Raw genomic sequence first — 10,174 nt, 5'->3', positions numbered from 1 at the left:
GGGCCTCAGAGCGGGATCTGACCTGTTTGTATGGGCTAGACTTGGTACCTCAGGTAGGATGACCTGTTTACCTGTGTCAGATTGGGAACCTCAGACCAGAGCCTCATCTGTGTCTAGAACCCTGGAACCCAATCTATGTACAAGATTCTAATGGAGTCAAGATGTGATTCATGGAAAGTCTTAGACTGTATTTGGGAAATCCTGGACTATGGATTTGTTTCATATTGGGTGTTCAGGCCAGGTTATAGTTTTTATGACTTGCTCTCTATAACTCCTGGTGAAGTTCCATGCATCTGGGTAACGATCATGGCTTCCTCAGGAGGCACAGAGAAGATAACAGAAACTAAGAAGAATATTTAAATAAAAAGTATTTTTATTATTGAGTTAAAAGCAAAAAATATTCTAAGAATTCAACAATTAATAGTTGACCAACAGTGGGCCTGCTCTAGATGCTCTACTCTACTCAGGAAATTTCAGCCTGCCCCTTAAAATCACCTGCATATCTCCTGTACCTAGAGTTCACAGCCCCAGCTTCCTGAGGTGATGAAAGTCCTTTCATCCTGCAATTTCCCTTCCACTCTCATCTGCATCCTATGAATTTTCACCAATGTCCTAGGTTGATTCCTTTCCACAAAGCATCTTTTCTACATGTTGCCGGATCTCTCTTGTCCTCACCCCATAAATGACAGGATTTAAGGCTCCTGGGAGCAGCAAGTAGATGGCACTGAGCAGGTTCTGGACATCCTGAGACACAGTCTTGGCCACTCGAAAGACAATGGAAGTGGAGAGACCAGAGAGGTAGATGGTGAGGATGACCAGCAAGTGGGAACCACATGTGTTCAAGGCCTTGGCTCGTGTTCCCCCAGAAGAGATCTGAAAGGCAGCATAGATGATTCGGGTGTAGGAGGTTCCCAGCAGGGCCAGATCAAAGGTCACAATGATTAACCGCATAGCCAACCCCAACCTGTTGTTGAAGGTCAGGTCCCCACAAGCTATGCTCAGCAGTGCAATGTACTCACAGGTGAAATGTCGGATCACTGGGGTTCTGCAGAATCGAGCTTGTGAGGTAAGCACCAGCAAGGGTACTGCCACTCCCAGGCTCCGTGTCAGGGCAAGAATGGCCAGCAGGCCCAGCAGGCGGGTGGTCATCAGGTCAGCATAGCGGAGTGGGTGGCAGATGGCTACGTAGCGGTCCAGGGCCATGGCCAGCAGGATGTTGTAGTCCAGAAGGAGGGTAAAGTAGACAAAGAACATCTGGGCCAGGCAGCCATGCAGTGAGATGGGGTTGGCATAATGCACAAAGCCCTCCAACATTTTGGGCATCATGGCGGTGGCGGCACAAATGTTGACAGACAGGAGCAGGGTGATGAGCACATACATGGGCTGGTGCAGGCTCCGCTGGGTCACCACTGTGTGGATGACCAGGGCATTGGCAGAGATGATGGTCACATAGAGGAAAGTAAAAGGCAGGACGAGGATGGGCCGCCACTCTTGCAACCCAGGGAAGCCCACCAGGAAGAAGTTGGTGTAGGAGATGTTGAAGGTGCTGATATTTCCATCCTCACCCATTAGCTTTGGCCCTGGGTCTGCCCCAGGAGTGGGGATTAGAGTAAAATGGTTAGAACAAAACCCTCAATAGAATAAAGCCTGAGGGGGTCTGTGACAAAAATTTACCTGCTACTGTATGTATGTCAATTCCTTTGGGGGTACAAACAAGTATTATGCCAGGTATTGTGGGAGCTCTAAAGATGAATTCTTTGTTCCCATGGATCTTGTGGCCTCATGAGAGTGAAATGCAAGCTTACGTTTATCTGTGATAGTCCAGATATTTGTGTGCTGAGTACAAAGTTAGGAAGAAAAGTTGGTATTGTATTACAGGGGAAGAGTGATAGATTGGAGATGAAAAAAGAAAGGATGAAGAACACCCTGATAAAAAGGAAGAGAAAGTATATAAAGAATCTAAAGGCCAACTTGCTTGGCCAGGTGTATTAGGAAGAAAGGGACTAGCCAGGAAAGACGATCTCATTTTTGTGGCACTGTAGTAAGGACAGAAGGAAGTTGCTGGTCTTCCTGGGCTGCAAATGACAAGCTGTGGAATGGGAGAGACTGACAAGGACACTGCCTGGTCTTGCCCTCAGCATCCCATGTGATCATCTTGCATCCCGTTCAGAATGTAAGTTCAGGAAAGCAAAGGTAAACAGCCTATTTCTGATGTGTTTTCTGGAGCTTCAAGTACAGAGCTGCTGCAGGCACACAAATTGAGTACCATGGGTGAGTAGGTAAATGAGGAATGGAAGAAAGGTGGGAGGAGGCTAAACATGTCATTGAATTCCTATCAGTAATTTCAAAGTCTTGGCCAGATTTTTGTGTTTATTAAGGGAGTAGAGATCAAAAGATGCATGATTCAGTAATGGATCTACTTATTCTAGATTCTTAGGGGCCACTGTTTAATGGTGAGGGTAGAGTGGTATGGTGGTGTGTGCTGTCAGCTGGTAGCAACCCTATAAAGGGGTTCTGAGGCTGTAAATCTTTACAGGAGCAGAAAGCCTCATCTTTCTTCCATGAAGCAGCTGGTGCATTTGAAGTGCTGACTTTGAAGTTAGCAGCCCAACGTGTAGCCCATTGGGGTGGGAGTTGTTGTTGTTATTAAGTGCCATCAACTCAGTTCTGACTCATAGTGACCCTGTATAGGGTTTCTGAGGAGTGGCTGGTGAGTTTGAACCGCCAACTTTGTGGTCCAGTCCTTATCCTGCAGCACCACACCAGGACTACTGGGGTGGGAGTAGGAAGATGGTAAAAGGAACTAAACTGATATACATAAAAATAACTAACGTTTGTTAGACACTGGCAGCCAGTGTTAAGTGCTTAATATGTTAACTTTAAAAAATATAACACTGTATTGTAGTTGTTGTTAAGTGCCATCAAGTCAGTTCTGACTCATAGTGACCCATATAGGGTTTCCAGAGAGCGGCTGGTGAGTTTGAACCACCAACCTTGTGGGTCAAATTGATCTTATAATCCAGTGATTATCCTTCAGTGCCACACCAGGAAGGAGATACTACTGTTATTTTACTTTTACACGTGAAGAAACAGGTTCAGAGAGGTTTCTAGCTCGTTTACACAACAAATAAGAAACAGAGCTGGATTTTAATCCAGGCATTGGATTCCAGAGTTCATCTTTTTAACAACTTTAGGATGACCAATTTGTCCTGTTTTGCCTTGGATTTTCCTGAGTTTGGCACTAAAAATCTGGCATCCCAGTAAACACTTTAGTCACTGTGAATCACAATGTCGGCAATTCAAACCCACTGGCTGCTCCTTGGAAACCCTATACGGGGTTGCTATGAGTTGGAACTGACTTGATGGCACTTAACAACAACTCCTGATGTGGTACAGTGGGTTGATGCACTGGACTGCAAAGTCACTTTGAACCACAAGGTCGGTGGTTCAAGCTCACCAACTGTTCCTCGGAGACCCTATGCAGGGTCGCTATGGGTCGGAACCGACTTATTGGCACTTAACAACAATAGGTTGGAGTCCTAGTGTGGCACTGTAGGATAAGCACTAGACTACTAACCACAAGGTTGGTAGGTCAAAACCCACCAGCTGCTTCTCAGAAACTCAATACAGGGTCACTATGACACAAAACTGACTCAATGGTGCTTAACAACAACAATACCGAAGGTTGGTGTCCTGGTGTGGTGCTGTAGGATAAGCAAGCACTGGACTGCTAGCCACAAAGCTGGAGGTTCAAATCCACCATTCATTCCTTAGAAATACTGTACAGGGTTGCTATGAGTTGGAACCAATGACACTTAACAACATCAACATATTGAAGGTTAGAGCAGCCTTATAAACTAAGGTAGGACTAGTTTTTCTTCCTTCTTCTGACTATAGATGTATTGTCTCTGAAAATCAGTGTGTGGGTGTTCCAACAGCCACCCTCTGAAAAAGAAGAATAAAGAGGCATAGCTGTAGAAAATTCACACACCAGGAAGATTGCAAAGGCAAGTAGAACTGGAATTCCAAAGCACATTCAGAAATGGCTTTCTGGCAATTTTTGAGCATTGTTGTGGACATCATAACGCAGGTTTGGAGAAATATATTGCTGTGGTGGTTGGGTGAGGGATAGGCAGCCTTTATGGGGAGGTGGTAAAAAACCTTACATGGAGGTCTGAAGATGACTCTTTGATGGAGGAGAGGAGAACTGAGCAGTGGACAGTGAGAGAGGGCCTAAGACAAGATAGAGGGTGAGGAGGGAAATGGAAGTTGGAGAATAGTGGCCAACTAGATGTTCAGAGATTCTATGCTTCTACTTTCCAAGTATATCAGAGAGTGGTCACTCTTAATAGGGAGAGTTAACTGATATGGCGTGCCCCTGAAACTCTTTAATTTGGACAAAGTTGGTCTGTCTCCATCTTGTGAACTGTAATTTGTATTCCTGTTTTGCATTATGAGATTACTCAGTTTAATTCCTTAAGGAACTTTCTTGATACTGGACCCCAAAGCAGTCAATAAAGGAAATACAGCCTTCTAAAAGGAGTCCTGGTGTGGCACTGTGCACTGGACTGCAAGGTCAATTTGAACCTCAAGGTCAGTGGTTCAAATTCACCAGCCGCTCCTCGGAAACCTTATACAAGGTTGCTATGAATCAGAACCGACTAGATGGCCCTTAGCAACAACAACAACAAAAGAAAAAAACCTAAATGAAGGGAAGAAGGAATGAAAAAGACTGTGAGAGATAAGATCAGTTAATTGAATGAGAAAGATCCTAAAAGATGAGATTTTTCTGGAAGCAAATCAATTAGATTATGAACCAATTAGAAATGGAGAATGAGAGGCATCAAAAAAATATATATTTTTTAAATAAATTGAGCAATAAAGTTGCTAAAACCTGAGAAAGGAAGAACAGAGTGAGGGTGCTGGAAGGTACAACCAGTGAACTGAATTTGGATCTTTTTAGGATTCTCAAGTGAAATGTCAAGTCAGCAAGTAGAAATGAGAGTCCAGTGCTCAGTTGAAGGATTAAGGCTGGAGATGAAGATGTGGGGATTATGATTTTATAGAGGGCGTGGAAATAGATGCCAGTGAAGAAGATTGAGGAAGACAGGAGAGAGATAGAGGGACAACCAGGAGCAAATGGAATGCTGAAAACCAGAGGAGGAGAGATTTGATTGTTCTAGAGGCCTTAAGGTCAAATAATTTACAGGCTAGTATGTGTGAGAGACCAAAAAGCCAGATTACTCTGTAATCTTTAATGTTCTGAATAGCAGAGAAATGGGACAGATAGAAGAGCTGAGATGAAGATGCCAGACATCATGTGCTCTCTGCAGAAAGAGGCATTGTTCTTCCACTGAAAAAGCCAAAGCCACAGACAAGAACTCTTAATTTCTACCATCGCCACACTTTTTTTTTGGCTACTGTGCTCATTTTTCTTCCTTCATTTCCCAGTGAAAGATGCCACTTCCCTCTTCTGCCCATATTTTAGATCGTACTCTATCTATCCTCAGAATATCTTCCACTTCTTCCCTCATTTTCCTCAGCATTTGAACAAGCTCAAGTCTCTGCCATTAGAGAAATACATTATCTTCAACTCCATTCAGCCCTCTAGTTTGCAATCTTCCTGCCCCAGCTTTTTAGCCATTCTCTGCACGTTTCCACCTCCTACTCACTCCTCAGCTGCTACATTCTGGCCTCTGCTCCAACTTTCCAAAATGCCGCTTAAGCGCCACAGGCATGACTATCTTACCAATAGTTAGAGCCAATGGACACTTGCTTCACTATATCAATATCATAATTATTAAATTGTAGTCAGTGAGATAGATAAAAAAATAAGACATAAAAGGGGCAGAGTCTTTTCAAAGCAAATGATCTCCTGGCCAACCAGTTCTGCTTTATCTCTGTGCTATCGGTTGTGGTTTTTTGTTTTTGTTTTTTTACTTCCAGGCTCTAATTAATCGTTTTTGTATGCTCTGTGAAAACGATCTGTTCTCTTTATACAATTTTGCTTTGCCAGCAGACATAATGCTAAAAATTGTCAGTAGAGGGCGCTGGAGAGCTATTGTGGGAGGGAAAGGGTTTGCTTTCTAGTTCAGTTGTTCAGGCACACCTCGCTATATTGCCATTTTGCGTTATTGCGCGTTGCAGATTTTTGTTTTTCTTCCAAATTTTAGGTTTATGCAACCCAGCATTGAACAAGTCTATTTGTGCCATTTCCCCAACAGCATGGGCTCACTTTGTGTCTCTGTCACATTTTGATAATTCTCACAATATTTCAAAAATTTCAGAAAGCACACTTAATGGTGTTGTTGATTCATAGTGACCCTGTAAAGGCTGGTGAGTCTGAACCGCCGACCTGTGGTTCAAACCGACCTTGCTGCCCGGTGCTTTATCCCACAGTACAGTCTAAACATAACTGTATGTTCTAGGAAACAACAACAACAAAATGTGTGACGCATTTTATTCCAGGGACTCAGCGGTGGCCACTAACATGCGCTACCTCTGAGGTATGCTTGGGCTGGCTCCGCTCACCAGGTGCTTGCAGAATGAAGGCTGAGCTCCTGCAGTGCATGCAGCTAGGAGCACTTCCCCTTGGGTGGCTTTATAGTAGAGTGTCTCTGCTGAAATGCTTCCTAGAGTGGATTTCTAGCAAATTCCATTAGCATGCCATCACAGCTCCTTCTCTGCTGTTGAGTGAATCGTGGCTGTACCCCATCCTAGAGGGAGAATTCTTCCTTGAATACTTTCTCAGTACTAGTGGTAGCGGCTATTCCTTGTATTCCTAAATTCTTTAGAGTTCTTTTTGTTTTTATTGAGCTTTCCTTTAAAGTTTGCTCAGCAAGTTACGTTTTCATTTGACAATTTCCGCACAAACTGTTTTTAGTGGCAGTGTCCACTCATACTATCTTGCCCTATCTTGCCCTCTTCTTTTCCTCAAGGATTATTGGTAGCATAACAGGCTAGCACTGGGCTGTCAATCCACAGGTAGGTATGAGTCAGAATCAACTTTGTGTGTGTGTGTGTGTGTGTGTGTGTGTGTGTGAGGTTTAGGTACTCTGTGGGAGAAAGACTAGACATCTGCTTCTTTGAGGATTAAACCTGTTGCCCTTGAGTTGATTCAGAAACTTACTGTCCCATAGAGTTTCCAAGGATATTCATTCCCCCCCAAAGTTAGCAATTGCTTTTACTATATTATGATAAATAAATATTAACTGCAGAATCAAATAGCAATAATTGATATATAGAGAAATTCTAAGTTTATTATCCTATGTTATTAAATCTGTTTTAGTTGATGTTTATGCATGCATACTGACATACCTTTTTCCCATAGAGTGGTTTGGTGAGTTTGAACCTTGGACTTTTTAGTTAGTGTTGAAGTGCTTAACCACTGTGCAACCAGGGCTTGTTTCTATAAAGATTACAACCAAGAAAACCCTGTGGAGCATTTCTACTCTATCACATGGGGATCCTTAGAGTCGAAGTCAGCATGATGGCACCTAACAACAGTTAATCTCTTCTTTTTGACCCTGTATAGGGTCTCTGAGGAGCCGCTGGTGGGTTTGAACTGCCACTTTGTGGTTCAAATTGACCTTGCGATTCACTGCTTATCCTGCAGTGCCTCACCAGGACTCCTGGAGAAAGCTTGGTGGTGTGCTGTGAAAAGTTAGTTCTGAATCATAAAGACCCGGCCTAGGGTTTCTGAGGCTGTAAATCTTTACAGGGGCAGAAAGTCTCATCTTTCTCCTGCAGAGTGGCTGGTGGTTTTAAACTGCTGACCTTGAACTTAGCAACCTGACTTGTAACCACTATGCTACCAGGGTTCAGAGAAACGGAAATACCATCTTCAAAAGTGTATAGACCTAAAGGAAGATATGTTGAAACATAGTAGCTTCCTATTTTAATCCTTTTTTTTTTTTTTTTTAAGTTTTTACTGTGAATTGAGTGATAATTTCAGGAGAGAACATCGGTTTTACACTCATCGTTTCATTGCAATGATTACAGTGTCCTCCATGCATCACCATTCAACTGTATTTGCTTCTATTCCCTGTTGTTGTTGTTTTTTTTTTGGGGGGGGGAGGCGGGGGGATGTGCACAAAAACATTGAAATATATAATCATTTAAAAAACCAAAGAGCATATTCTGCAAGCCTACCTCCTGGCCATCAGCACCTGTCTGCCAGCACACAGCCTTTGTCTTTCCATGAGTCTAGAGTCCTCTGCTGCTCTATTTCTCCATGTCCTCATCTCTGTTTCCATCTCTGGTTTTGCTGCTTCTCTGGATAGGATCCCGCATTCCACTTGTGCTCTTTTCCCTTGATGGTCCTAAGGTCCTCTGTTCCTAGCCTGTAAGATTAACTACTCCCCTCTTTTTGTTACAAAACTTCTACCTTTACAGTTGTGATAGTAGCAATGAGTCATGATAACAATTACTCACTACTGAATCATAAAATTTTTTTCTCCATCTCTTTTCACCAGACCTGTCTAGAAAAAATGAATATTATTCAGTGGGGATTCTACCTTCCCCCACATGCTCTGAAACTAAACTCCCTCTTGAAAACTTGTAAGCCAGTCACTTCATGCCTTTATAGCCCCTCATTTTAGATAACCAATGTCTAAGTTGCCCATTCCTATCAACCCTGTATACAGAGGGAATAGGAAGCCAATCTCTTCTTATTTCAATTCCATGTTAATATTTTTTATATTAAATATTTTCTGTTCAGATTTTGTTCTCTGATTGGACTGACACTGATACATTCTATTTTACAAGTTTCTTTTACCATTTGCTTTTTCTATAGTTTCTGCTCTAAGTGTGATCTTTGGAACAGCAACATCAGCATTATCTGATTGCTTATTACAAATGCAGAACCCCAAAGCAAAAAAGGGACAGATTCCCAACGAGATGGATTGATGCAGTAGCTGCAAAAATGGCCTCAAATGTAGTCACTGTGAGGACGGTGCAGAACCAGGCAGTGTTTCGTTCTGTTGTGCATAAGGTCACTATGAGTCAGAGTCAACTCGACAGCAACTGACAATAAGAACAATAACACATGCTTTGAAACAGAACTTGCACTTTTAGTAAGATCCTAAAGTGACTCATAGGCATATTAGAGTTTGAGAAACATGGTTTTAGATTACTGTTTTATCTGTGCTCTCTGTCCACTGTTCCTCTCACTCTACATATCATGGTGGTGGTGATGGTTGTGTGCCGTGGAGTCGGTTCCGACTCATAGCGACCCTGTACAGGGTTTCCGAGGCTATAAATCTTTACGGGAGCAGAAAGCCTCATCTTTCTCCCACAGAACAGCTGGTAGTTTCGAACTACTGACCTTGAAGTTCGCGGCCTGATTCGTAACCACTACACTACCAGAGCTCCTTAAGATTCTTCTAAATCCATGATTTCAGTCTCTGTTTATACACTGATGGTTGTTAATCTATGATTGTAGCTTGTGTACTCAAGCCACAATCTGGAGTTATTTCAGATTTCTTCCTGTTACCCACACCCTCATCTACTAGTTCTCAGACTCCTTTCAGTTTTACTTCATTACTAGATTTCTCTTTGTCTTAATCCTCATTACTTTAACCTACATATAATGCATCTCTTCTTCCCTTATATTGGCACCTCTATTCAGGTGTGGTGCTGTAGGATAAGCACTGGACTCTAACTGCAAGGTCATTGGTTCAAACACACAAGCTGCTCCTCAGAAACCCCATACAGGGTCTCTATAAGCGAGAACTGACTTGATGGCACGTAACAACAAGAACAGCTTCCTCACCTTTATAATGGTAATTTTCCATGCAGATTTCTGAGAGGTCTCTATAAAATGTGACTCTGACATTGTACTTCTCTGCTTTAAATTCTGCAGTGACTCCTTATTGTTTTCAAGGTAAAATGAAAACTCCTTAGCTTAACACTAAAAAAACCAAACCAAATTAAAAAAAATCTATTACCATTGAGTAGATTCTGACCCCCCAGCGATGATATATAGGGTTTCTATAAATATTTATAGGAGCAGACAGCCTTATCTTTTTCCCATGGAGTAGCTGGTGGGTTTGAACCACTGACCTTGTGGTATAGCAGCTCAAGGCTCAAAAGAATACGTTTTTAATGATTTGCTGCCTCTAGTTACTTCTCTAACTGGACTCCTGGTGTGGTGCTGTAGGATCAGCACTGTACT

At 42.6% G+C, this 10,174-nt stretch overlaps 1 protein-coding gene across 1 annotated transcript; it reads right to left on the bottom strand.

Annotated features, from left to right (window-relative positions):
- Window positions 1-612: 612 nt before the first annotated feature.
- On the bottom strand, window positions 613-1,569 carry LOC102832671 (olfactory receptor 52E8-like). The gene has a single exon (XM_006870379.1). It carries the CDS (start codon window positions 1,567-1,569, stop codon window positions 613-615), a length of 957 nt encoding a protein of 318 aa, XP_006870441.1.
- Window positions 1,570-10,174: the final 8,605 nt, after the last annotated feature.

Source organism: Chrysochloris asiatica, unplaced genomic scaffold (genome assembly GCF_000296735.1).
Source record: "Chrysochloris asiatica unplaced genomic scaffold, ChrAsi1.0 scaffold00140, whole genome shotgun sequence".
Classification (NCBI taxonomy): Eukaryota; Metazoa; Chordata; class Mammalia; order Afrosoricida; family Chrysochloridae; genus Chrysochloris; species Chrysochloris asiatica.
The sequence above is the reverse complement of the archived record's forward strand: the minus strand, read 5'-3'. Positions and strand labels throughout refer to the sequence as shown.